Below are 27,210 nucleotides of genomic sequence, written 5' to 3'. Positions count from 1 at the left end.
TATCTTTTCACTTATCTTTAATAAACATGCTAAATCAAATTTTGCTATATTTAGGGCCTTGGAAACTTTTCCGATTCTGATTTATCCCTCACCCCAAAGACTCACATCACTGTAGCAAGCAATGTTCCCTCTAAGCTGCAGAGCCTTGTGAGCGAAAATTCCACTTCATGAGCTATTGGCATTAAAGTTGTGAGCAAATTATTTGGCTACTGCATACACTTGTTTGCTCTGAGGCCATCCTTCCTGAGCTAAGACAAAACTGTGAGCCAGGCTAAAAATCTGTGAGCTAGCTTGCACTAACTCAGCTTAGAGGGAACTGTGGTAGCAAGTACAACTTAAGAAACAAACTGACTCTTTAAGCCTTGCTGATCAACTACACCCAAAATCCAGGGAAATGAGCCACATTTTCTGTGAAATGTGGTATAGGAGGAAGTGAGTTTTAGGGATACTGTGGCTACCAAAAAACCAATAAGTGGGTCCTGGATCAAATCAAGCCTGAACTCTCCCTAGAAGCTAAATTGATTGAACTGAGGTACTGGAAAAAGAAGTAATGCTAGGAAAAATTGAAGGCAGCAGGAAAAGAGGAAGACCGAGCATGAGATGGATGAACTCTATAAAGGAAGCCACGGCCCTCAGTTTGCAAGGCCTGAGCAAGACTGTTAACTTAAGAACATAAGAGAAGCCATGTTGGATCAGGCCAGTGGCCCATCCAGTCCAACACTCTGTGTCACTCAGTGGCCAAAAAACCCCAAGTGCCATCAGGAGGTCCACCAGTGGGGCCAGGACACTAGAAGTCCTCCCACTGTGCCTCCCCAAGCTCCCAGAATACAGAGCATCACTGCCCCAGACAGAGAGTTCCAATGATAAGCTGTAGCTGATAGCCACTGATGGACCTCTGCTCCATATGCTTATCCAATCCCCTCTTGAAGCTGTCTATGCTTATAGGGCAGGATGTTTTGGAGGTCATTAATTCATAAGGTCATCATAAGTCAGCTGCACATTCCACTACCTGGTGGCTAATGCCACAGGAGGTGGTGGCAACTACATGCATAGATCTCTTCAAGAGGGAATTGGATAAACATATGGAGCAGAGTGTGGGTTGCCAGGGTCATTTATCCACTGTTGGTGGGACTGTCCGAAGATATTTAATTTCTGGAAATTTATCCTAGAAATAATAACAAAAATAGTAGGGGTTAATATTCCATGCACTCCTGAAGTAGTTTTGTTAAATTTCTGGTCCAACCAGGTGCTCTCTACTTTGAAACAGGAACTAGTTGCGTTACTATTGCTTGCTGGCAAAATTTCTGTTGTATCCTACTGGAAACAACCTAACTGTCCTTCACTCCAAATTTGGTGCAATAAGGTGTGGGATGTCCTGCTACAGGATAAACTGACTACCACTATTGCTATGATGGATAATACTAAAGCGGGAGATTGGTTTCTTCAGAAGTGGTTCAACTTCCTTGAATATGTGAACAGTTCTGATACTATTTTCGGGAAACTACCCGCAAAATATGTAAACTTTATGATATACTGATACTCATTGGATGTATTTCAATGCCTTTTGACTGTCTGATTTATGTGTATAATTCGAGAAGTTTTTCTACAACGCCTAACTAATATGACCAGATGTGACGGTAATCATATGGATGTGGTTTGGACCCCGTATGGGGGTGTGTTATTTGTTGTAATTTATTGAAACTTTTTTGAATAAAATTTAAATTTTTAAAAAACATATGGAGCAGAGGTCCCTCAGTGGTTATTAGCCACAGCGTATTGCTGGAACTCTCAGGGGCAAGTGATGCTCTGTATTCTTGGAGCTTGGGAGGGGCAATAGTGTGAGGGCTTCTAGTGTCTTGGCCCTACTGGTGCACCTCCTGATGGCACCTGGCTTTTTTGTCCACTGTGTGAAAGAGTATTGGACTGGATGGGCCATTGGCTTCTTTTATGTTCTTATTTATTTTGCTCTATTGATATATACAGCTCCCCTCTTCATCTTGCCTTGGTGTGAACTGTCACTAGTCTGCTGATCTAAGGAGAGGGTGGTGTGGGCGAGGCAAGCAGGCATCTTCTTCACTTTTTTGGCTGACCCTCTTCTGGGAGTTCCGCTACCCAGTTTTGTTGCGCATCGGCCACCCAAGTTCTGCAGAGATCAAGGCTGGCATTTGAGAGGTTGCGAACAGCTGCCGCTGGCTTTTATCTCATCACCGCAGGGACAGCCTAAACAATTTGGAGGCTTGTAAACAAATGTACAGGGGTGGCTCCAAGTATATGGATGCGCGCCTTACCCTTGGCAGGATGTCATCAGTGGGGCCCACGTCCTGCCCTACTTGTTCTCCGTGATAGTTTAGCACACCTCAGTTTTTACGCTGTGACTAAGGCTTGGGAGATAGTGGCAGGTCTGTAAGTGTATTTCGTTATGCGTTATTTGTGTACAGAATGGTTGAGTTAGGTAAAAGAAAACAGAGGTGTCAGGGCTTTGTGAGCCATCAAGCAGGAACTCCTTTGCATAATGTGGAGGCGACCACTATTCCACCATCCCGCAGCACTGGCATTTGAACCCATCCCGATATAAACGTAGAGCGCTAAACAACACCTGACATCATCATCGCTCAGTAAGAACTAACCACGCCATCTAGGACTCTAGGGAATGAAACCGAAAGGATTGTTTTTAAATTGTACAAAATTGTATGAAATGTTTTAAATGATTTTATTGCGGTTTTATTTTAGCACTGTGTTGTTTTAATTGTTGTTAGCCGCCCTGAGTCTGTCAGGAGAGGGCGGGATACAAATGTAATAAACCAAATAAATATTAGGCCACACCCCCCCAATGTAGCCAATCCTCCAAGAGCTTACAGTAGGCCCTGTAAGAAGAACCCTGTAAGCTCTTGGAGGATTGGCTACAGCAGGGGGGGGTGTAGCTTAATATGCAGAGGAGTTCCTGCTACAAAAAAAAAGAGCCCTGAATGCCATCAGGTCTCTTCCAAATCATGGTAACCCTATGAATTCATGATCTCCAGAACATCCCATCACTGTCAGTCTCGCCCAGGAGTTGCAAATGGAGGGCCATGGCTTCCTTAATTGAGTCAATGCCTCTTCTGCTGGGTCATCTTCTTTTTCATTTGCTTTCAGCCAGAGGAGGACTAGGGCTAGCTTTATCCACAGTGTGAAATGTTATGCTAGTTTCAGAGTTTGTGTGTGTGTGCGCACAGAGACAAGTGAAGGTGTGTGAAGTGCAAAATCAGAGCTGCTAAGCTGTAGCTGTTATTTCCAAGGGGATTCTGTAAGCCGCTTTATTTTGTCGGGACCCTGGGGGAGATGGAAAGTCTCCTAGGAAACTTCGGCTCTTCCTTCTGATGCAGGGACTTTTGAATCCTACTTATTCGCCCCCCCACCAGCAGATGTTGGCCGAAGTTTTCTCAACCCAGCTAGGCTTTAAAGCTACCTGTTTTAGTCTGTGCTTTGTTTTGCCGTCTTGGGTGGGTAAGCCAAAACTTTCCAGGGCTGGAAGTTCAAGCTGGCACTGTGACTTCCTGAAAGAGCAACCCTGCCACAAGCACTTTGGAACGCTTTTTTCTCCCCCCAAGTTGGAAAAACTGTCTGCTTTGCTAGATGAGTGCCAGAGCAGCAGTAGGTTCTCTAATCAGAGATCTCTCTTGCTGTCTGTAGTGGGGGGGGGGGTAGAAATCAAGAGCAGAAAGGTCTTTTGTAAGGGGCTGTCCTCAGCATGTTCTTTAAAGAGTGACGATGCAAGAGGGGAGGGCATTGGGTTCAGTCTCAGATTACGCAGTTCCAGCTTTATAGGCCTGATCAACCCTCTCTGAGGCTCCATGCCCTCTGAGGACACTGCCAGAGGTTTCCGTTTGGGGATCTTCTGTAGCTCCCACATGGTCTTGTTGGCAGAGAGGTACAGCCCCTGTGGCGTTACTTGCAGGAACTTGTTGCCTGGCCATGCTATCTGGAAGCATGAAACGTCAAGGCGGCGGTTCTTCTAAACTTGAAGGCAAGCAGGCACCAGCGCTATCTCCAAGGCAGCTCCAGTTCCCTTGTGATTTCTTTGCAATTGGGCAGGAAGCCTCTTGGGTCTTGCCTGTCCTGAAACAACTGATCCTGGTAGCTCAAGAAATGTTAAGTGGTTGCGTGTACCTGTGCTGGGCAAGTTTTGAGATAGCTGGAAATGTTTCTTCATCAGGTTCTGCCTTCCCGTGTCCTCCCAGTCGCTACAATGCCCATGTTTGTACTTTCCCTTTTTAATCTTCCCTGTCTCTTAGCATCAGGAAGACAAGCTCCTCTCATTTCTTCCCTTTGTATTTTAGTCGGAGCCCTCTGCTCACGACCTGAGTTCGATCCTTGCAGAAGCTGGTTCAGGTAGCCGGCTTCAGGTTGACAGCCTTCCATCCTTCCGAGGTCGGTGAAATGAGTACCCAGCTTGCTGGGGGGAAAGTGTAGATGACTGGGAAAGGCAATGGCAAACCACCCCTTAAAAAAGTCACCCCACAGTCAAAAACGACTGGTGCTTGCACAGGGGGACTACCTTTTACCTTTTTATGGAGCTGTGGTCTGGGCACCTCGGGCGCTCTGTGGATTTAGACCCAATACAGATGTGGCAGTCTAGGTTTTCAAGATTTCATCCTGGAGTCAATACCCCCTCTAAGCTGTGGAGTTTGTAAGCAAAAAAAATTCCACTTTGTGAGCTACTGCATGAATTAGTTTGCTCTGGGGCCGTTTTTCCTGAGCCTAAGACAAAGCTGCTTGAGCCAGAGGCTAAAAAACTGAACTAGCTCAGCTTAGAGGGAACACTAACTCAGCTTAGAGGGAACCACTGCCTAGGATGCCTTGTGTATGGCTTCTGTTTGCTTACCGGGCAAAATGATGGTTCTGCAATTCTGTTCTTCTCCACTGCTCCTCTGGTGCTTCGGAGGACCCACAAAGAGGGTGAGTTGAGGGACATTTTTGCAGGGAAGAGTCCGTGCGTCTTACTCACCACTTCCGTGTGTTAAACTCTTGGACCGAGGGACTGGTTGGCGACAATCACAGTCGATCCCTTTCTCTCTGGCTCTCCTCTGCCGTGTGCCTCAAAGTCATGGCAGCAGCCACTGTAGCTTTTTGCAGACATCCAGAACTTGGCAGCAGCATGTACAATTGATCTGGATCCAAACAGTCAGGGGTTCTTCCCTCTTCCCCCCAGCTGCTTAAGCTGGTTTGTAAAGAGCTCTTTCTCCCTTCACCCAACCTTGACAACAGACCTCTAGGCAGAGCGGAATGGAGGCTTATGGGTAATCTGGTCCTTCTCAGTTGTCCTCAGGGCTTTTTTTTAGCAGGAACTGCTTTGCATATGAGGCCACATACCCCTGATGTAGCCAATCCTCCAAGAGCTTACAGGGCTCTTAGTACAGGGCCTCCTGTAAAGTTTTGGGGGATTGGCTACAACAGGGGTGTGTAGCATAAGAACATAAGAGAAGCCATGTTGGATCAGGCCAGTGGCCAATCCAGTCCAACACTCTGTATCACACAGTGGCCAATTTTTTTTTTTGTGTGTGTGTGTATATATATATATACACACACACATACATACATACACATACATACATATATATACACACTGTGGCTAATAGCCACTGACGGATCTCTGCTCCATATTTTTATCTAACCCCCTCTTGAAGCTGGCTATGCTTGTAGCCGCCACCACCTCCTGTGGCAGTGAATTCCACATGTTAATCACCCTTTGGGTGAAGAAGTACCTCCTTTTATCCATTCTAACCCGACTGCTCAGCAATTTCATTGAATGCCCACGAGTTCTTGTATTGTGAGAAAGGGAGAAAAGTACTTCTTTCTCTACCTTCTCCATCCCATGCATAATCTTGTAAACCTCTATCATGTCACCCCGCAGTCGACGTTTCTCCAAGCTAAAGAGCCCCAAGCATTTTACTTTCTTCATAGGGAAAGTGTTTCAAACCTTTAAGCATTCTAGTTGCCCTTTTCTGCACTTTTTCCAGTGCTGTAATATCCTTTTTGAGGTGAGGCAACTAGAATGATTAAAGGTTTGGAACACCTTCCCTATGAAGAAAGGTTAAAACGCTTGGGGCTCTTTAGCTTGGAGAAACGTTGACTGCGGGGTGACATGATAGAGGTTTACAAGATTATGCATGGGATGGAGAAGGTAGAGAAAGAAGTACTTTTCTCCCTTTTTCACAATACAAGAACTCGTGGACATTCAATGAAATTGCTGAGCGGTCGGGTTAGAATGGATAAAAGGAGGTACTACTTTACCTAAAGGGTGATTAACATGTGGAATTCACTGCCACAGGAGGTGGTGGCGGCTACAAGCATAGCCAGCTTCAAGAGGGGGTTAGATAAAAATATGGAGCAGAGGTCCATCAGTGGCTGTTAGCCACAGTGTGTATATATATGTGTATATGTATAAGAAATTTTGGCCACTGTGTGATACAGAGTGTTAGACCGGATGGGCCATTGGCCTGATCCAACATGGCTTCTCTTATGTTCTTATCAGTTGTAGGACCTCCTCTCTTGTCACCTCAATCTGACTCCGGTCGTTCAACACCCCTTCCAATATAAGTGGTTCTGGAGCAGGCAAACACTCTCATCTTCCACAGTGAAGACGGAGACAAAAAATGCATTCAGCTTCTCAGCCATTTTCCTATCCTCCTTCAGTAATCCTTTGACCCCTTGGTCATCCAAGGGCCCCACTGCCTCCCTGGCTGGTTTCCTGCTTCTAATATATTTGAAGAAATTTTTATTGTTGGTCTTTATGTTTTTTGCAATATGCTCCTCATAGTCCCTTTTTGCCTGCCTGATCACAGTCTTGCATTTGATTTGGCACTGCCTGTGTTCCCTTTTATTAATTTCACTTGGACTAACTTTCCACCGCTTAAAGGAGTCCTCCTTATCTTTTACAGCTTCCATTACTTTGTTTGTGAACCATGCAGGCCTTCTCTTATACCTGTTTGTACCTTTCCTAACTTGTGGTATATATTTTATCTGAGCTTCTAGGATTGTAGTTTTGAATAGCCTCCAAGCTTACCCAAGGGTTTTGACCGTATTTACCTTTCCTTTCAGTTTCCTCTTCACATGCCTCCTCATCTCAGAGAATTTAGCCTAATATGCAAAGGAGTTCCTGCTACAAAAGAAGCCCTGGTTGTCCTATAGCAGGATTCTTCACTCGTGTTGCATTGCTCTGTAAGAATAGATTTAAGGATATCATTGGAGAACAGAACAGGGAGAGGCCAGCTTTGGGAACGAGGAACACAGCTTTGCCAAATAAACTTGCAAAAGATACTAGTCTCGTTCTTAATAGGTTTTACATGGATAAGTGTGTTCTGTGGTTTATCAGTAACCTGAGGTATCTGTGTGTGTGGGGGGGGGGGGGGGCGGGAAGAACTTGTTATCATCCAATCAAACAGAAACTTCCTTGCCTAGATATAGGTCCAGATGGGTAACTGAACATAAGAACATAAGAGAAGCCATGTTGGATCAGGCCAACGGCCCATCAAGTCCAACACTCTGTGTCACACAGTGGCAAAAAAATTTATATACACACATACACTGTGGCTAATAGCCACTGATGGACCTGTGCTCCATATATTTATCTAAACCCTTCTTGAAGGTGGCTATACTTGTGGCCGCCACCACCTCCTGTGGCAGTGAATTCCACATGTTAATCACCCTTTGGGTGAAGAAGTACTTCCTTTTATCCGTTTTAACCTTTCTGCTCAGCAATTTCATCGAATGCCAACTGTGTTGGTCTGAAGCAGCAGAACTAAGTTTGAGACCAGTGGCACCTTTAAGACCAACAGTGGTTACCCGGAATTAAACACTGTTGGTCTTTAAAGGTGCCTCTGGACTTGAACGTTCTGTTCCTTACCTGGAGGTGATTTTTTGCCAAAGGTGAGCTGCTATTTAAAAGCCTGGAGTTAATATGGAGCTTTCTCTTCTTATTTTGCTTTTCAATTTTTTGTCTAGGCCATTGCGGACACACCGGTGGGGTGGCCTTGTTTACCTTTCTCCCTTTTAAGAAAAACCAACCTAAGGGAGTTTGGTTGCGTCCAGTGGTCAAAGAAACCGTGGTGGGAACGAAGTAAAGATAAGCTTCAGTATCCCTGGCTGGGGCAGGTCGGGCATCTTAATTTGCCAATACTGCCCAATTGTGGATTGGGGCAATATGAAGATGGATGTACTGTTCATATGTTACGTAGTGCTTTGGAGTGTGTTGAAAGCCCTTCATGTAACCCCGTAAGGGAGTTCAGTATTATGGTAGCAGGAGCTCCTTTTTATATTAGGTCACACATCCCTGATGTAGCCAATCCTCCTGGAGCTTACAGTAGGTCCTGTACTGAAAGCCCTGTAAGGTCTTGGAGGATTGGCTACATGAGGGGTGTGTGGCCTAGTATGCAAAGGAGTTCCTGCTACAAAAAAAAAAGCCCTGGATCTCTGTATTGCAGAGGAGAAGAGAGCCAAGAGAGAGCGGCTTGTCTAAATTTCCTTAGCATGTTCATGGTCAGGGTGAGATTTGAAAGAGGGACTTCAGATCTGCAGCTAAGTTGCACTTCTCTGAAACTGGCTTATTAATGCATGGAAGAAAAGAGTGGGTCGGTGACTGGGGGGGGGGTCTCTTCCATTCCCTGTGAACCTCTGCAGTTGCTTTGCTTCTACCCAGTAGCGGACTCCCCTCCTCACAGGCAAGACTCTGTTTTTAAGAGCATTTTTTCACAACCGTGTTTCTGTTGCTCGCTTGGCCCCACTGAACTTCTCCCGCATCCTGCCTTTACAGCTCTCTCTCCCTCTCGTGGTCTTTCCCAGCTGTGGCTGCCTCTCACTGGATTGTTTGTGACAAGGTGTGTTAAGTTCCTGGAAGCCAGCCAGCCCCTTTTTCTCTATGGGGTGAGCTTGTGGGGGAGGGCGTACTGGAGGGGCCAGGGCACGGTGGCTGGTTTCAGTTTCCCCGCGTGTAAGTGAGCGTATTCCCCCAGATTTCTCATGGTGCATCAGAGTGGATGTGCGCTGCCAAACGGCAGGAAGCTGTGTCTAAAAAAACCGTGAACAAATCCCTTCTCACTATCCCTCTCTCCCCCTCCCTGTTCCCCCCCCCCCTCTGGCTGGTTTTACAGGGAGGGAGGAAGAGGCGGTGCTAAATGCTGTGCACAGGGAAGTAACCTTTCGGCTCTCTCTCGCAAGGAATAGGACAAACGGGGAGTCGCTGGCCGGGAAGAGCGGCAACTAGCCTGACGTCCCATGACTGCTGCACTATGGAAGAGCATTAATAGACTAGTGAGTAGCTGAGGGGGGGGGGCTAGGATCCAGTGACAGCCCCACAGTTGGGGGGGGGGTTGTTTATGGCATCTTGTGAACCAGCGTTTGTCACTCCTGACACCTCTGAGAAGCAAGGCAGGGAAGCAGCCTGTCTCCATTCATTTGAAGCTAGCCCAGTTTGCAGTGTTTACCCAGACTTGGCATAGTTTTTTTTTGGTGTGCGTGTGTACGTTCATGTGGCGGGACATGGGGAAGTAAATGGTACATCCTGGTTTCTTCTTCTCTTCCTTCATGCCCCCCCCCCAAGTTTGTTTTTCTTGTTAGTCTATGGTTAGTTCATGGTAAATTTGAAGGGGTTTTTTTGCAACCCAAGACAAGCATGTCAGCCCTCTCTGTCTAGCCCTCTTGGGTCTACCACAATGCATACCATGAGTCAGATCTGCTCACACTTGAGGAGAATACAGAAATTCAGATTCTGTCTAGGAACGCGATGCTTTTAAAGATCATTAATCTAGTCCTGGTGGAGGAATGAAAATCTCGCCGTTTGCTTTTGGGGACGCTTGTTTTTCAAAGCTTCGCTCTCAGGCTGATGTTTTGCATTTTAAGTATGGAGAGCAGTGGCAGAAGCAGAAGGATATGGATGGGGTAATAACACTGTCTACTTGGGGGCGAGCGGAGCGAATACGGCTGCATGCCACAAGAGAGAGATAGCAGAGGGTACAGAAATTCCGTTTGGTTACTTATTTTGTGCAGGCAGACACAGTCTACAGGTTTTCACATACAAGCTGCTATAGTCCTGAGGTCTAGAAACTTTTAAAAACCACACGCATGCACACGAAATCAAACCAGCTGCTCCCATTCTGAGGTAGGCATCAAGATTTTAAAGTGAGATAACAGAAAAAGAGAATGTTGTTGCGACAAAGCTTGACCGGACCCTGGAATCCCTCATGCAGCCTCTCAAGCGAGGTGCTGGAGCCGTCTAATGTATGTGTCTGGGCAGTCCTGCTATTAACGGCTCTTTTTATACCTCAGCTATTTTTATTAGTGGCATGCGTACTCCGCTGCTGCGGGGGGGGGGGAGGGGGGACAGAGGTACTCGGGGTTTATTTTGGTGTCATTCAATAATCCACAAACAGGTCATCTCCAGGCTCTTCCTTGGCATGCTAGAAAATCAGGAGGAATGGAGGACTTTAGTTTTGGATGCTTGTTTTTGGCTTGTTTTGCCGAAGAGCTGTGGAAGCTATGTATGGGATTTTTGGTGTGCTGTGGGCTAGGGCAGGCGGCTTGTTAGAAGGTGGGAACTCGTTGGTTTTGTGCTCGGTTTTTCAAGTTGTGCTTCTAGCAACCTTTTCATGGAGTTTCATGGAGTGCGTGTGCAAAAAGTAGTGTCCAGCAACCCTGTGTAGTTTCCAATTCTCATTTTACAGACTGAGGTGAGGGGAACTGGAGTATAAGACTCCAGTAACACCAGAACTGGAGTATAAGACTCCAGTAACACACTCCAGTATAAGACTCCAGTAACTGGAGAGCCAGTTTGGTGTAGTGGTTAAGTGTGCGGACTCTTATCTGGGAGAACCGGGTTTGATTCCCCACTCCTTCACTTGCATCTGCTAGCATGGCCTTGGGTCAGCCATAGCTCTGGCAGAGGTTGTCCTTGAAAGGGCAGCTGCTGTGAGAGTCCTCTCCAGCCCCACCCACCTCACAGGGTGTCTGTTGTGGGGGAGGAAGGTAAAGGAGATTGTGAGCCGCTCTGAGACTCTTCGGAGTGGAGGGCGGGATATAAATCCAGTATCATCATCTTCATCTTCAGTAACACCTTAAAACTCTAACAAAAGTTGTGGCAGGGGGGAGCTTTTGTGAGACACTGCTCGCTTCTTCCAATGTCTCATGAAAGCTCATACCCTGTCAGGGATGTTGTTAGTCTTTAAGGCGTTACTGGACTCTTGCTCATTTCTACTGCTACAGGCAAACTAACACAGCTACTCATCTTGAGGCTGAATGTGTGTGACCTTCTTAAAGCCAGAGGACACACTAATGGTGCCAAAGGTGGAATTTGAACCCAGTTCCAGGTTGTCAGCTGCATTGTACTGCTTTTGTCTGTTGGTTCGTGTGATGTGACGTTCCGGATCAAGTTCAACATAAGTTCAGGATCTTTTCCCCACTTTTCTTTGAAAATATTGCAGAAGACTTGTGTTTTTTTACACTGTGATTTTACAAGTTACTTGACCCTGTATTAGAAACCTACCTAAACCTTTATAAATTATTATCTCAGCAAATGCAGTTAGAATGCCATAGCCTTCTAAGTGAACCTGGCTTCGGCATGAGGCCAAAATATCGTGAAAGGGCTGTTGAAATGTGGCACTCTTCATGGCTGCTACTTTCGATTTTGCACTTGGCCCCTCTGGTTCAGGAAACTGATGTCTTCCTGTCTACCACAGAGTTTTGAAAACAAATATTGCAAAAGGTCTCCGAAGCTACACGGTATGTGCCCAGATGATTTATGGAAAAACCTCCGCTCTTCCAACCTGTATTGTTTTCGAGGAAGCGACGGATCTCAGACCCATTCCGTGTTGTGCTTCGGATTTGGTTCTTGCCTCTCTTAACGTAGTTCTTGCTTGTTATCTGCCCCGTGTACCACACGACAAGTAGCCAGCAAGCCACGTTCTTGCAGGGAGCGATGGTGCTTGCCATAAAAAGATCAGGACTTGGGGGACAGTTGTCTCTGGAAGAGAATTAAGTGTCTCTTTTGGCAACATACGGTCATGGGAAGAGGATTGGGTATATTCTGTGGCATTTCATTGAGTACCATAGGATGGCGTTAAAGCCCATGTAGTCGTTGCCAGAACCATGTTCTGCATGAACTGAATATGTCATCTTAGAACATGTCTTGGAATCTCCGCAATAAGACGAGGGATCCTCGGCCAGCCGGTCAGTAAGACAAAGGGTCATGCAGCTACACCGCGCTCCACTGTTATTTTTGCATCTTCTGACATGGGACATATCAGAGATCCTTGCGCTCAACTGCTTCCGTACTAACTGCTGTGATTTGCCATTGCACTTCTCCAAGGAAGCCCATTTGTATACCCCCCCCCCCCGAGGATCTAGGAGCAGGGTGTGCATGCTTGAAACTGAAACTTAATCCAGCCTCGCTCTTCGTCACCAGTCTGAGGCTGGTGGGAGCCCCTGGGCATCAGTGCTTTCCTTTCTGGCTGCCTTCCAGGGAGCAGCTTGAGCTTTTGCAGTCCAGGAAGAGCTCAATTTACTGCTGAATCTGCAAGGACAGCATGTGTGAATGGTATGAACAAGAGAGCAGACAGTGCCTGAGGGGGAGCAGAAACGGTAAATGTGGGAAAGGAGCAATGAACCATGGAGGCCCAAAGCTGGAGAAACAGGCTTACAGTTGCTGGGGCACCTCAAAGAAATTGACATTGGCACTAGGAATTTGATATATTTGTGTGAGACAGAGACTCTTTCTGGGGACATCCTGCACGCTTGGAAGATTTTCTCTGTGACCCGGGCGGGAGCAGGGTGGGGGTGGGGTCATCCTTTCTTTTAAAAAAGGAAAGGGGGGCAGAGTTGAGTCCTATGTGTTCTGTATGTTACATGTTTAAAAAGTAAATTAGGTGGACAGGAACTCCTCTGGGAAAGACATGTTCTCAGCTTAACCCAGACTTGCAAGCAATAGAGCAATTAACAGATTCCATTTATTGCCTTATTACACTCTCCCCATCATTCTCCCATTCTGACGTGTTACTGTTTAATTGGTTTCCTATGCAAATGCTATCCAGGCCAAATGTTCTCTCAATTTGTTAATTTCACTATTTTGCCATTGGATTCTAATTTTGTACCATTTCATGTTCTTACCACTGCCCACAAGCTATATGTAGCTCTCCTCACTGTATCCTATCCCATTGTCTGATGAAGTCTGCATGCCTACGAAGCTTGCATTCTGAATAACACTTTGTTGGTCTTAAGAAGAAGACTGCAGATTTATACCCCGCCCTTCTCTCTGAATCAGAGACTCAGAGCAGCTTACCATCTCCTATAGCTTCTCCCCCCACAACAGACACCCTGTGAAGTGGGTGGGGCTGAGAGGGCTCTCACAGCAGCTGCCCTTTCATGGAGAACTGCGATAGCTATGGCTAACCCAAGGCCATTCCAGCGCTGCAAATGGAGGAGTGGGGAATCAAACCTGCTTCTCTCAGATAAGAGTCCGCACACTTAACCACTACATCAGACTGTTCTACTGGACTCTTACTTTGTTCTTTTGCATCATTTTATGATTTCTCTCTCCCCCTCCCCAGTTTTCATTTGCCATCAAGTCACAGCTGACTTATGGTGACCCCATAAAGTTTTCAAGGCAAGAGCCATTCAGAGGTGGTTTGCCATTGCCTGCCTTTGCATAGTGACCCTGGACTTCCTTGGTGGTCTCCCATCCAGGGGCTAGCCAGGGCTGACGCTGCATAGCTTCCGAAGAGATCGAGCTAGCCTGGCCTATCAAGTCAGGGTGATATTTTATTAGGGGCCGGAATAAACAGTAATAGGACTGCTTCCAAGCATGCCTGTATTTTCTGCCACTGAGTCAATTTCCTCCCTTCCATATCAAGTTATGTCCAGAGAATGTTCTGCTTCTGAAGAGAACCTTTGCTGCTGGCGTAAATGAAAGAGCAGTTCAGTCTGAGCAGGGACTCAAAGATCGCTCCCTTGTATTAGCCGCGTGGCAATTGAGAGTTTCACAGGGGAGTTTCGCTCTGTGATGATCACACTGAAATGGTTGCAGCGGCCTCTGTTAGAGGGTAAATCACCCTCCTAGTTTCGCCCACTCAGATCCCTTCCTCCCCAGTCAGAAACTTTTAATCCCTTTTTCCTTGTAAACAAGCTGGGCACAACATGCTCATTCTCTGGCTCTTATCTTAAGAGTGGAGCGACGGTGTCAGTTTTTGAGATAGCGCAAATGCTGTTGGCGGGTTGAAAGGGTCCTGACGGAGCAGCGACTCACAAAAACTCATTCCCTGTTGTTAGTCTTTGTGGTGGTACTGGACTTGTGCTCTTTTCTGTACTGCTGCGGACAGGATAGTTCTGTTGATAGTTGTTAAAAAGGTAAAGGTAGTCCCCTGTGCAAGCACCAGTCACTTCCGACTCTGCAGTGATGTCTCACCACAACGTTTTTACTGCAGACTTTTTAACGGGATGGTTTGCCATTGCCTCCCCTAGTCATCTACACTTTCCCCCCAGCAAGCCTGGGTACTCATTTTACCAACCTCAGAAGGATGGAAGGCTGAGTCAACCTTGAGCCGGCTACCTGAACCCAGGTTCTGCTGGGATTGAACTCAGGTCGTGAGTGGAGAGCTTGGACTGCAGTACTGCAGCTTTACCACTCTGCGCCACGGGGCTGCTGATAGTTGCTAGCCATGGCTAAATGGAACCTTCATGTTTAGAGGCAGTATACCCTTAGATAGGCTGGGGTGGGGGGAGGCACAGCAGGGCTGCTGCCTTTCTGCTGCGACTGCAGGCTTCCTGAAAGCATCAGGTTGCCTACTATGAACAGACGAAGCTGCCCTTTTACTGAATCAGACCATCAAGGTCGGTACTGTCTATTTAGACTGGCAGCAGTTCTCTCACTGGCAGAGGTTTTTCACATTACCCATCTCCCAGTCGTTTCAGCTAGAGATGGTGGGGATTGAACCTGGAACTTTCTGCATGCAAAGCAGATGCTCTGCCACTGAGCCAGGGCACCTTCCCAAAACTGAGCACATGATGCTGCCTTATACCAAAGCTTATACCTTCCCAAAGCTGAGCACATGATGCTGCCTTATACCCTTGGTCCTTCGGAATCAATATTGTCTGCTCGGACAAGGGCAGTAGCTCTGGTTGAGGCCTTTCACATCGCCTGTCCCTTGTAACTGGGGATGCCAGGGATTGAACCTGCCTCCTTATGCGCGCTAAGCAGATATTCTGCCATTGAGGCACAGCTCTTCCCCAAACGAAAGGAAAATGATTGATGGATTAGGAAAACTATCAGTCTCCCAGGGCTCATGTTACATTTTCTCAGATGGGTAGTTGTGTCAGTCTGAAGCAGCAGAACAAAGTTTGAGTCCAGTGGCACCTTCGTGACCAAAAAAGCTGAATTCTGAGCATAAGTTTTCGTGTGCATGAACACTTCAGTGCACACGAAAGTTTACATACATAATTAAACTCTGTTGGCCTTTAAGGTGCCGCTGGATTCAAACTTTGTTCCGTTAACATTATCTCAGTAATTCTCAACAACTGTTCTGTAGCGTAAGTCTCTGTTATCCCATATTCTTAGTGGCCGAAACTTGGTGTCTTGTTCAAGGTCCAGCTTGCTCCTGGTAGCCGTGAGACTTGAAACTGGGCCTTCCTAATGGACGGGTTTGTCTCTGTGCCAGCTGTGGTTCTTGGGAGCTAGAAACTCCCCATGCAGTCTGGTGTGCATCTCAAAGGCTTAGTGCTTGGCTTGCTGGCTTGAGTTCCGTTAGTGCCAATTCCTTTACAGACACCTTACAGCAGGGGTCCCCAACCCTCAGGCCGTGGACTGGTCCTGCTCCATGGCCTGTTAGCAACCAGGCCGCGGAGTGAGGCAGAGGTGCCACACCACCCCTTTTACCTGCTGTGGACCGAGGCGGACAAAAGAGGCACAGCCTCGCTCCGAAGCACCGCCTCTTTCATCCACCCAGGTCCTGTACAGGTGGAAGGGGCAGCATGGCAGTGAACTTCACCTACCCCTCATTTAAATACCCCCACGGGGGGCAGGGACGGGGCATGGAGGCTGCAAAAACCCCAGCGCACACACACACACACGCCCCGGTCTGTGGAAAAATTGTCTACCATGAAACTGGTCCCTGATGCCAAAAAGGATGGGAGCCACTGCCTTATAGCACCGTATTTCTCTTGCTCCATGCAGCATGGAGTAGCTGCTGCCTTCTGTCCCAGATCCTATGGGATGTGTCTTTCCCTGAAGGCAGGCAGGGCAGTTACAGCTCCATGCCTTGGGAGCGTTAATGGGAACTAACGAGGCTGCCTTTCTTGAGCACGACAGACAACTGGAAGCCATCGAATCTGTTCCTTGGCTCGTCCTCCTGCATGGCTTTTTGGGGTTTTTTGGCCTGTTTCCCAGCTGTGCTTGGCTCTGTGGCGAGTCTCTGGAATTGCAGCACAAAAACCCATCTCGGTTTGACTTCACAGTGCGAAGGGCAGGCAGGATGCTTTCAGAGCGGCCCAAGGTGTTTGGTGTCTGCAGTGCACCAAAGAGCCTTCGGTCTGCAGGGATACGTCTGAGCAGAAGGGCAGGGAAGGCACTGCACTGCTGGACAGAACTGTGTCTCATACTTGAGTAGGCCCGGCATGGCATCAGTACAGAAGAACTTTCAGTGGTTCTCTCCTCTTCTCCAGCTAAGACACGAATCTACTGAATTCAGTTGACACATAACTCTTGCTTTTTAGCAGAGGCTCTATGCCTGAAGCTGTCTTATACAAAGTCAGAGCTTCGGTCTGCCAAGGTATGTCTCCTTTACTCTGACCGCCAGCGTCTCTCCAGGGTCTCAAGGTGGAGGTCTTTGACGTCACCTGCTATCTGGTCCTTTAATTGGACGTGCAGTGGATTGAACCTGGGGCCCTCTACGTCAGAGGTGGCTAAACTTGTTTAACGTAAGAGCCACATAGAATAAATGTCAGATGTTTGAGAGCCACAAGAGATGAACGTCAATTGTTTGAGAGCCACAGAAAGGAATGAAAATAGATGGGGGAGGGAGGGAGAGGTGGGAAGAAAGCAATTTGAATTTTATGCATTCTCCATACTGCTGGCTAGCTTGGAGAAGGGGTTAAAAGAGATAAATGCCTTCTCCGATTTGGCCAGCAGGGTGGGGGTGGAGGCTTCGAGAGCCGCACAATATGTGTGAAAGAGCCACATGTGGCTCCCGAATCTCAGTTTGGCCACCTCTTCTCTACATGTTAGTTATTCTGATTTATTAACCTAGCTTGTCAGCCTTGTTTGGATGCCACAGGCTTGTACCATTTTGGTCCCTTTGTTTACCCATGAGCTGGAGAGAACTTCCTTCCATGTGCCAGCTGCAAACAGGCACATTCTTAGTGGCTGCTGTGTGATTGTGGAAGTCTTCCACTACTGTGAAACTTTTTCTTTGGGCTTGCATTAAGTCACTGGAACGATTCAGGCATGGGGTAGCTTGTTTGGAGTGTTTTGTTCTGTGCACTTTTGACTTTCTGTTTAGCTTTTGTAACAAGTCCTTGGGAAACTGCAGGATAAGAAATTGAGCTAACTATATAACCATTCAGCCTTAGTGAAATAGCTCAGGTTGCCTCTGGCGAGCAAAGTTAATTTACCAGGCAGCCAACCAAAGCAGCACGGTGAAAGATAGGTTTCCTTAGCTCTTTGTCCATATGCGACTGAGGGCCAGACTACAAGTGATGGTAGCCATGGGTCCATCCTGTGGCTGCCAGCACCATTTTAGAAGCATTGGCAGTTCTTTGAAAATTGCTTTGAGGCCCTGATCTGGATTGGGTGCTCAGCATGGTGGCCCCAAGAGCTCTGGTTCCCCTCCGCATATTTCCAGGTACAGAATGCCGCCCATGGCTGGTTCTACACTTGAATAGGCATAGGGAGGGACAAGAGCTCTTGGGGTGACTGGGGTCTCACAGCAATTTTTAAAGAACTCCCAGTGCTTTTAAAATGGCATTTGCAGCCCCAGGAGGGACTATAGAATCATAGAGCTGGAAGGAGCCATACAGGCCATGTAGTCCAATCCCCTGCTCATTGCGGGATCAGCCTAAAGCATCCCTGACTAGTGTTCGTCCAGATGCTGCTTAAAGGGGGAGCTCACCGTTCCCCTGCTGAACTACTGTTACTGTAAACCACTACCACAGCTTTTTCGCCCTGTACTTTAAACCCATTATTGCACGTCCTAGTCCAACAGGAACTACTTCTCACCCTCTTCTGAGTGTCAGCCTTTCAAATACAAAGAGGGCAGTCATGTCCCCCCACAACTTCCTCTTCTCCAGACTGAACATGCCCAAGTCCTTCAGCCTTTCCTCATAAGGCTTGATCGCCAGGCCCCTGTTCATCCTTGTCACTTTCTTCTGCCCCCGCTTCAGTGTGTCCACATCCTTTTTGAAGTAAGGCCTCCAGAACTGCACACAGTACTCCAGGTGCGGCCTGTGCAGCGGGACTATAACGTCTTGCAATTTTGATGTTTGGCCTTGACTGAGGTAGAGTAGAGCAGGCTGGTTGTTTGACTAGACCCTGGTCTGCTAGTCGCTTAATGGAGACTCTTTGAGGCTGGTTAGCTTGACCAGCCACCCAACAGCGGCCAGAGGAAGAGAGCTCAGCGTTGCTGCCTTTTTCTTCCACCGTTTGCAGCTCTCCAAGGGAGAACTGCAGAGCTGGCAGGCGGCCTGATGTGCAGTTTATCTTGTGCTGCGTACAAAAGTTGTCCGTCATTTTTCTCCCCCCCCCCCTCTCCTGGCAGTTTCCGAAGCACTGGTGTCCTGCCAGCTTAACTGCAGAGCTACTTAACCCCAGAGCAACGGTGTACGTAGCTATAATTATCATGATCATTTTAACTCCCACCCCCCCACCCCTTGGAAAGGCATCAATACTTGGAGCCTTGTTTGAAAACATCAGCAGCTTGTAGATGCCTGTTCCCAAGCAAAGCAGATCAGGTGGGGTGGACGGATTCCCAGGCTGCTGGCCGTGAGTGATGGTGGTCGGGTGAATAAATACACACTGGTTTGTGGGTCAAAAAGGAAGAGAGCAGAGTCCTGAAGGGTTAGGTTTGATTCTAGTGGCACCTTAGAGACCAGCAAGTGTTTCCGGGTATATGAGTCCCGTGGCACCTTTAAGACCAACAGAGTTTTATTCAAGGTATAAGTTTGCTTGTGCAAGCACACTTCTTCAGATACAGTGAAACAGAATTTCCTCAACCATTATATATAGAAAGAAAGGGGGGGTAGTTGCCAGGAAGAGCCATTTGCAATCAAGGCAGAGACAGAGACAAAATTGGAAATTACCAGTCCATACATATAGGTGGATGGTGAGCAGTATGCCCTTCCTTCTTGCAGGCAGACTGCTGGAAATTCACAGAACGTTCTTCCTGTAGTGTCTGGGAAAGGAAGGGGGATATGGATATGAAAGGCATGAATCAACTCCAGCCACCTGAGCTACAGAGAGTGATTAAAATGTGGAATTTGCTGCCAGAGGATGTAGTGATGGCCACCCAGCTTTAAAAGGGGATCCAGCTGATTCATGGAGGATAGGTCTAGCCGTGGGTACTAGCCGTGGTGACTAAAGAGAACCTCCATGTTCAGTCCACCGCTGAATCCCAGAGCCAGGTGGCAACATCAGGGGGAAGCTTCAGCCTCCATGTCCTGTTGTTGGCCATCCACTGGTTGGTTACTGTGTAAGACAGAATGCTGGACTAGATTTATTTTTTATTTTTTTTATTTTATCAAATTTATATCCCACCCTCCCCTGGTGGGCTCAGGGCAGCTAACAACAGCAACTTAACCATATAAAACATTAAAAGCAGATTACACAATTAAATTAAGCAATACAGTTTACAATCATTTAAGACCAAGATGTGTGTTTCTAATTGCTCTGAATGATCTTGCTTCGCTTATGGTGGTTCAGTGGGATTATCGGTGCCGTGGGGTAACAGCTACCTCCCTTCAGCCTCTAAAAGCAAGTTTAAATAACTTGGTTTTACAGGCCCTGTGGAACTGTGGCAGGTCCCACAGGGCTCTGATGTTTTCAGGTAAGGCATTCCACAGAGCAGGAGATATTACTGAAAACGCTCTGGCTCTGGTGTAGTCGAGCCTCTTTCGGTCCGGGGATCTTGAGGAGATGTTTAGACCCCGAAACGAAGTGCTCTCTGGGGCACACATGGGGAGAGGCGGTCCCAAAGGTAGACAGGTCAAAGGCCATATAGGGCTTTAAAGGTTGTAACCAGCACCTTGAAGCGAATCTGGAACGCCACGGGCAGCCAGTGCAATGTTTCCAGCACAGGTTGAATGTGCACCCGTACAGGTAGCTCCATTGATAACTTGGCTGTTGCATTTTGCACCAGCTGCAGCCTCCGAATTTGAGTCAAGGGCAACCCTATGTAGAGGGCGTTAACAGTAGTCAATTCTTGAAGTGATTGTCGCATGGATCACTGTTGCCAAGTCATTGCATTCCAGGTATGGGGCCAACTGCCTTATCTGCCTAAGGTGATAAAATGCGGATTTGGCAGTGGCTGCTACCTGGGCCTCCATTACCAGTGACGGCTCCAGGAGCACCCCTAAACTCTTGACCTTCAAGGCTAGCACCAATGGAGCAGAGGTCCATCAGTGGCTATTAACCACTCTGTGTGTGTGTGTGTGTGTGTGTGTGTGTGTATAAATTTTTTGGGCCACTGTTTGACACAGAGTGTTGGACTGGATGGGCCATTGGCCTGATCTAACATGGCTTCTCTTATGTTCTTATGTGTCCCATCAAAGGCTGGCAGAGGGATCTCTCTACCCAGGCCGCCGCGGACCACTGGTCTGATCCAGTGGGGCTCTCATTATGTTAACTTGGTAATCCTCTGACACTGCATTATTTCCGTGATCCTTTACAGGAGCCTGTTAAATTCTGTCACCCAAGTATGGCTCTATCAGCAGTTCTTAGCCCTGATGGCTGAATGGAACTGCCTTTTTGTCCAAAGCAGCGTGCCACAAATTACTGCTTCCAGGGGGGCATTTGGTTGCCCACTGTGGAAAAAGCAGAACCAAGGACTGTATGGACCTTCAGTCTGATCCAGTAAGGCTTATGTTCTTTTTTTTCATAATTTTTATTAATTTTAACTACAAAAAGAAAAAGCATAAGTAGAAGTACAGAAACATCAAGAGGGAGGGAGAAATACAGAGTGGGAGATCAGAAACAAAGAAAGCTGCAAATATATCAGTTATGTTTTTATCTCAAAACAAAATACCTAATCCTTTCTACCTGCAGGTATTGAGTTTTCCCCTTATATTCTACTGTCTTCATTTTCCGTTGTACACTTTTTTCTAAACTATTACTTAAAAAACAAATCTGAACTATTCTTCAGCAAACATAGATATAATAAAAAAGTCACCAAGGGCTCAACACAGAACTAACTGGATAAGCTTAACCATATTAAAAATACAAACTGACATGTTATTTTAACAGTGTTGTCATTTAAATAGGTATAAAAGACAAATATTTATTTATCCTTCTAACTTACATATTTCAAACGGATAGAGAAAAAGATCAAATTTAAAATAATGTAAAAAGTGGAGAGATAAGAAAGAAAAATGGTAAACAAGGAGCATATTAGTTTATCTATCTCAATATAAGCAATTTCTCCAAACAAACATATTAAGAGCAGATCTACCAGATTACAAAATAATTGTGTTTTCTGTCTTAAAAATTAATCCAAGTTAACTGTTTATTTATCTAAATTTCTTTTCAGAACTTTTCAATCCTTTAGCTCTTATGTCCATATTAATCAGAGAGGAACAAACCTATTGTGTCCCAAAGCTCTCACTTTGCCTTTTAAAATCGCATAACTTGCTGAAAGTTCCATATTATCCAATTACTTACAGAGAAGGAAAACAATTTAAAATCCCTTCTTCCTGAAAGTTTTCCACGTTTTGATTTTTTTTGATGAAATGTGAATCCTCTCTCCTTAATGCAAGCACCCCTCTCGGTAACGATAGTAAAAATCCCATGCCATTAGATCCTTTCAAAAAAACTTCAAACAGCCTTAACTTCCAGTTCTTCTTAGTAACTGTGCCATAAGGTTCCATTTTAGTTTTCTTCTTTTTGTTTCCCGACAGATCTTTTTCCATTTCCAACTCCACAGACGTCACCAAGATCTCTTTGTCAATCTGCCCGTGTAGATTCAAGTTTTTGCTAGCTTTCAACATAAAAGCTCCCATTTGCTTTTTTATCAACTCTGTTAATAAACGAAGGTCCTGCTTTAGAGAAAATATGATATCCATTGTATCTTTTTTATGAAACATTTCGCTTTGTGATGCCATTTTACTCCACAGAATAACTCAGTCTAATAATCAAAGTTGAAAAGTAACTCAGAGAACCAGTTAGTCTATCCTTCCAAATCTCTACCAGCCGTATATCTTGATCGTTGCCATTTCAGTTGCACTCGGATGACAAATACCAATCTCTTTGGAATATATCTCATTTGTTCAGACCAAATTATAACCAAATAATAGTCTCTTTATCACTTATTCAATCATAATCCGGGTCGATTTAAGAATTTATATTCAGTCAAATTCTGATTGTTGCAGGCATTCAAAGTTGTTCTTTTTATCTTTTGGAAGCCGGATTCACGGGAAAGTGTGTGTGTGTGGGGGGAATTCACATCTTTCCCTTCCTTTGAACTGACCTGTTTGTTGTTATGTAAAACGACCCATTAGCCGATGGTATGAAAAGCAAACTTACTTGCAGAGTAGAATTGCCATGTTTGAGACAGGAAAGCAATACATCAAAGGCTTGTTAGCAGCAAAGAAAGCAAGTGGTCGGGTTTTACCTCTTTCTGCCATAATGGCGATCAAGGCAGCGGAGCATTGAAGCGCACAAGAAGAGCAGGAACAGCCGCCGCTGTCTCCCTGCAAAAGCCCCATGCCGAAAGGCAACCCCTCCAGGGTCCCCCCTAGAGGTGCCACTGCCCAATTCAGGGGGGCCCACAAGAGACAAGCTCTGTGGACCCTCGCTGAGCTCAAGGCGACGAAACCCGGAAGCCTCTTTTCCTATGTTCTTTAGCTCTCATGCTGCAGAAGGGATTGGAGGGATGAGGGTGAAAAATGGCAGTTTGCCAGAATCCACCAAGGAACTATAGTAAGATTTGGTTCAGGAACTTCTTTCCTGCAACCCTGAGCCTCTGTCCTGCACAAAAGGTGGGTCCTTAAGGTGCCACACATTTATCCGATGCCAATTTTAATAGTTTTTTAGGCTTCTTCTTAGGAGACAGGCAACTTGTACCATGAACAGTTCAATCGAGGTCTTGCATTGTCCTCGTTATGTGGGCGGAAAGCTCTCTACAGCACATGCTTCCACCGCTATATTAATATATGCTTTTAATGCTGACATCTGCTGTGGGAGATGCTTCTGGGTTAGTGGAAGCCTTCAGTTTGGGTGTTTTGGGGGAGGGCGGTGGAGGCGCCTGAACATAAAGAATAGAAAGAGCAGGGGGCATGACGCAAACAGGGACTTTTCACTGAGGTTGTGCATGGCTGGGTGGGGAGGTGGGGGGAGAAGAGAAGAATTGTCATCTTGTCCTGTCATGCCAGAGCCCCGAGCAAAGAGGTGAGTCAGCAGAGATTCCAGATGATTTTCTCTGTTTGAGCTGCCATCCCCAAAGTAAGCGATCCTAACAGATTTTTTGTCCCGCAGCCAGGTTGCAGAAGTATGATACCCAAACAGTTAACGTCTCTCTCTTTTGTGAATCTTGTGAATCAGGCTGGTCTTCTAAGCAGGAACCATCTTACCTGTTGCAGGTGGGGTGGGAAAGAGTCATACCTGTGCCTATACGTGCATCCACACATGCACATGCTCCTCACACCTTGCCTGTGCATACAGTCAGAACTATGGGAGGGGCCATGGCTCAGTGGCAGGACATCTGTTTGGCATGCAGAAGGTCCCAAGTTCAATCCCCAACATCTCCAGTTAAAAGGACCAGGCATCAGGTGACATAAGGTCTATCAGTGGCTATTAGCCACAGTGCATTGTTGGAACTTTCTGTCTGGAGTAAGTGATGCTCTGTATTCTTGGTGCTTGGGAGGGGCAACAGTGTGAGGATTCTAATGTCCTGGACCTAATGAACCTTCTGATGACACCTGGTTTTTGGCCACTGTGTGACACAGAGTGCTGGACTGGATGGTCCATTGGCCTGATCCAACATGGCTTCTCTTATGTTCTTATGAAAGACCTCGGCCTGAGACCCTGGAGAGCTGCTGCCAGTCTAAGTAGACAATGCTGACCTTGCTGGACTGGTGGTCTGATTCAGTGTAAGACAGCTTCATGTGTGTTCAGATGGATGTTCATTGTTGTAGAATTGTGGCTACCTCCTGTTTCTGTGCTCAGAACTGCAGACCCAGGTCAGAAAAGGAGGTGGGGATCAGTCTTTTTCATCCCATCGTAATGAAAAAGCCAGACTCGCACACTCATTTTATTTACTTAAAGCATTTCTTTTCTACCATTAGCAGCCAAGGCAGCTTACGGTGCCTAAATAGTTATAAAATAAACACGCACTGCAATTAAGCCAGCAATCGAATGCTGAACAGCCGTGGTACGAATCAAATGTGGCAGCTATAATCAAGACGTAATTGTGGGGAGTGTGTACCAAGGCCCAGCAAAAAGCAAAATTGCCTTCGCCTGATGCCTGAATGATACCTGCATTGGTGCAAGTTGCAGAGACAGCATGGTGTAGTAGTTAAGAGCAGCAGACTCTTAACTTGGAGAACTGAGTTTGATTCCCCTCTCCTACACTTGATGCCTGCTGAGTGACCTTGGGCCAGTCACAGTTCTGTCAGGACTCTTTCAGCCCCCCCTGCAGTGAGGCCTGTTGTGGCAAGAGGAAAGGAAGCCGCTTTGAGGCTCCTTGCAGTAGAGAAAAGTGGGGTATAAAAACCAACTCTTCTCTCCTGGCTGCCTCTTAGCCCTGCCTTCCTTTCAAAAGCAGGGACAGGCAAAACAGGACCTTTCCAGAACAGATCTAAGTGGATCCGGCTTAAAGGGTGTTACCAAGAGGTGTAAGTAATCCACATTAGATAGTGTTGAATATGCACCTGAACATCCGTACGGGATTATGAAGTAATTAAACTGTATTACTTTCAGCTGCCTTAAGCTCTCTTGCTTCCTTGCAAACTAAGAAAAAAAAAAAGTCTCGTGGCAGTTAATATCCCTTCTCAAATCTCACCTTTCTCTTGGCTTAACTCCTTTGGCTCCATTCAGAAACAAAGTCTGAGTGAATGTAACAAAACACTTGTTTCCTGTTCTGTAAGAAGAGCATCGCCGGGTCATGCCAGTGGTCCATCTCATCCAGAATCTTGTTTTGCACAGTGGCCGTTGCTCCAGTTTGTCTGAAACAGAGGTGGCCAAACTTGCTCAATGGAAGAGCCACATAGAATAAGTGTCAGATGTTTGAGAGCAGTGAGCCATGAACGTCAGATGTTGGAAGGAAGGAAGGAAGGAAGGAAGGAAGGAAGGAAGGAAGGAAGGAAGGAAGGAAGGAAGGAAGGAAGGAAGGAAGGAAGGAGAGAGAGAGAAGTGGAAAGAAAACAATTTTAATGTTAAATGCATTCTCCAAGCCTCTGGCTGGCTTGGCTTGGAGAAGCGATTTAAAGAGAGAAATGCCTTCTCCAAGCTGGCTGACAGGGTGATGGGGGTTTTGAGAGCCACACAATACGTGTGAAAGAGCCACATGCGGCTTCCGAGTCGCAGTTTGGCCACCCCTGCGCTGGAGGGTCAGCAATAGATCATGGAGGCCGAAGCCTTCCCCTGATGTTGCCTGCTAGCACAGAGATTCTTAGGTGCACTGCCTCTGTACATGGACAGTCTTTCCTTTAGTAGAACAAAATAGGAGTCAGTTGCACCTTTAAGACCAACTTACTTTTATTCAGAATGTAAGCTTTTGTGTGCACGCGCAAAGCTTACGTTCTGAATAAAACTAAGTCGGTCTTAAAGGTGCAATCGACTCCTATTTTGTTCAACTACTTCAGACCAACGTGGCTGTCTATTTGAGTCTTTCCTTTAGCCGCAGCGGCTGGTGGCTATTGAAGGGTCTTTCTTCCTTAGGAATGCCAGCCTCCAAATGGGACCTGGGGATCTCCCAGAATTACAGCTCATCTTAAGACTACAGAGATCAGTTCCCCTGGGAAAAAATGAATGCTTTGGAGAGTGGACTTTATGGCATTGTACCCCACTTAGGTCCCAACCTCCGCAGACTTCCTCCCCAGATCTCCAGGAGTTTCCCAACCTGGATCTGGCGACCCTTCCCCCTCTCCCAATCTCCCACCAGTGGCCAAGGGGAACCTGGCGACCCTATTTCTCTTCCACGAAACGGTTCAATTTCCTCTTAAAGCCCTCTGTGCTTGTAAGCTCCATGGGGACAGGGACCTTGTCGTTTGCTTACCCTAAAAAGCATGGGATACGTTGGTTATGGTTGTGCTTTGGATGTAGTGCCCGCACCCTTCCGTGCTGCATGCAATAAACTAATGGGCTGTTTTACAAACGGGCTGTGTCAGGACGATTTGGGAAACGATTGGAGATGGCCTGGTGGAACGAGCACAGCCAGAAATACTACCTACAGCTAGGGGTGAGAAAGAAAGAGCTGCGTTTCTGTACAGACTTGTACATGTGCTCTCTCTCTCCCTGTGTACCTCCAAAGAGAAACCAAGCAAACAAGGCTTATCTCACCCGAGGGCTCTGTGCATCCAAACTTGTCTCTCACAATATTTTTAAAAACCACAGTCAGAGAGCAGAGATGGGATCTGACTTAATAATTCCGTCTGTCTCTTTCTGTTCTGGAGGCTCTTTCCTCTGATTCACAGATCTGGAGTTAATTTCACAAAGCTGAACTCGCCACTAGTGGTTGCAGTCCAGACTCTGTGTGCACATGTGTGAGGTGAGGAGAGGGGCCAGCCTTAAACTGGTAAATGAAGAGGTCGTAACTAAGCAGTTGGGGGGGGGAACCATGGCTCAGTGGAAGAGCATCTGCTTGCCATGTCGAAGGCCCAGGTTCAATCCCTGGCATCGCCAGTTGAAGGCTTTGGAAGCAGGTGTGGTGTGAGAGCTTCTGCCAGTCAGAGTAGACAATGCTGAGTAGAAGACAGAAAGTCCCAGGCTCAATCCCTGGCATTTCCAGTTAAAGAAATTAGTATTGGTTGATGTGAAAGACCCTGCACGAGACC

At 46.6% G+C, this 27,210-nt stretch overlaps 1 protein-coding gene across 11 annotated transcripts in view; it reads left to right on the top strand.

The window, feature by feature from the left end:
* Positions 1-27,210, top strand: part of MARK2 (microtubule affinity regulating kinase 2) — a 181,829-nt gene that overhangs the window by 35,577 nt on the left and 119,042 nt on the right. Inside the window, exon 1 of one of the 11 annotated variants that reach the window (XM_060254766.1) lies at positions 9,198-9,285. The exons of the other annotated variants lie outside the window; for them this stretch is intronic. Within the exon in view, the coding sequence (XP_060110749.1) occupies positions 9,250-9,285 (36 nt within the window). The 5' untranslated portion in view covers positions 9,198-9,249. Of the gene's footprint in view, positions 1-9,197; positions 9,286-27,210 lie in introns of those variants that run through there. 11 annotated transcript variants of the gene reach the window in all.

The sequence above is a fragment of the Heteronotia binoei genome, chromosome 1 (genome assembly GCF_032191835.1).
Source record: "Heteronotia binoei isolate CCM8104 ecotype False Entrance Well chromosome 1, APGP_CSIRO_Hbin_v1, whole genome shotgun sequence".
Lineage (NCBI taxonomy): Eukaryota > Metazoa > Chordata > Lepidosauria > Squamata > Gekkonidae > Heteronotia > Heteronotia binoei.
Note: the sequence above shows the minus strand (reverse complement) of the source record. Positions and strands in the feature narration are given on the sequence as shown.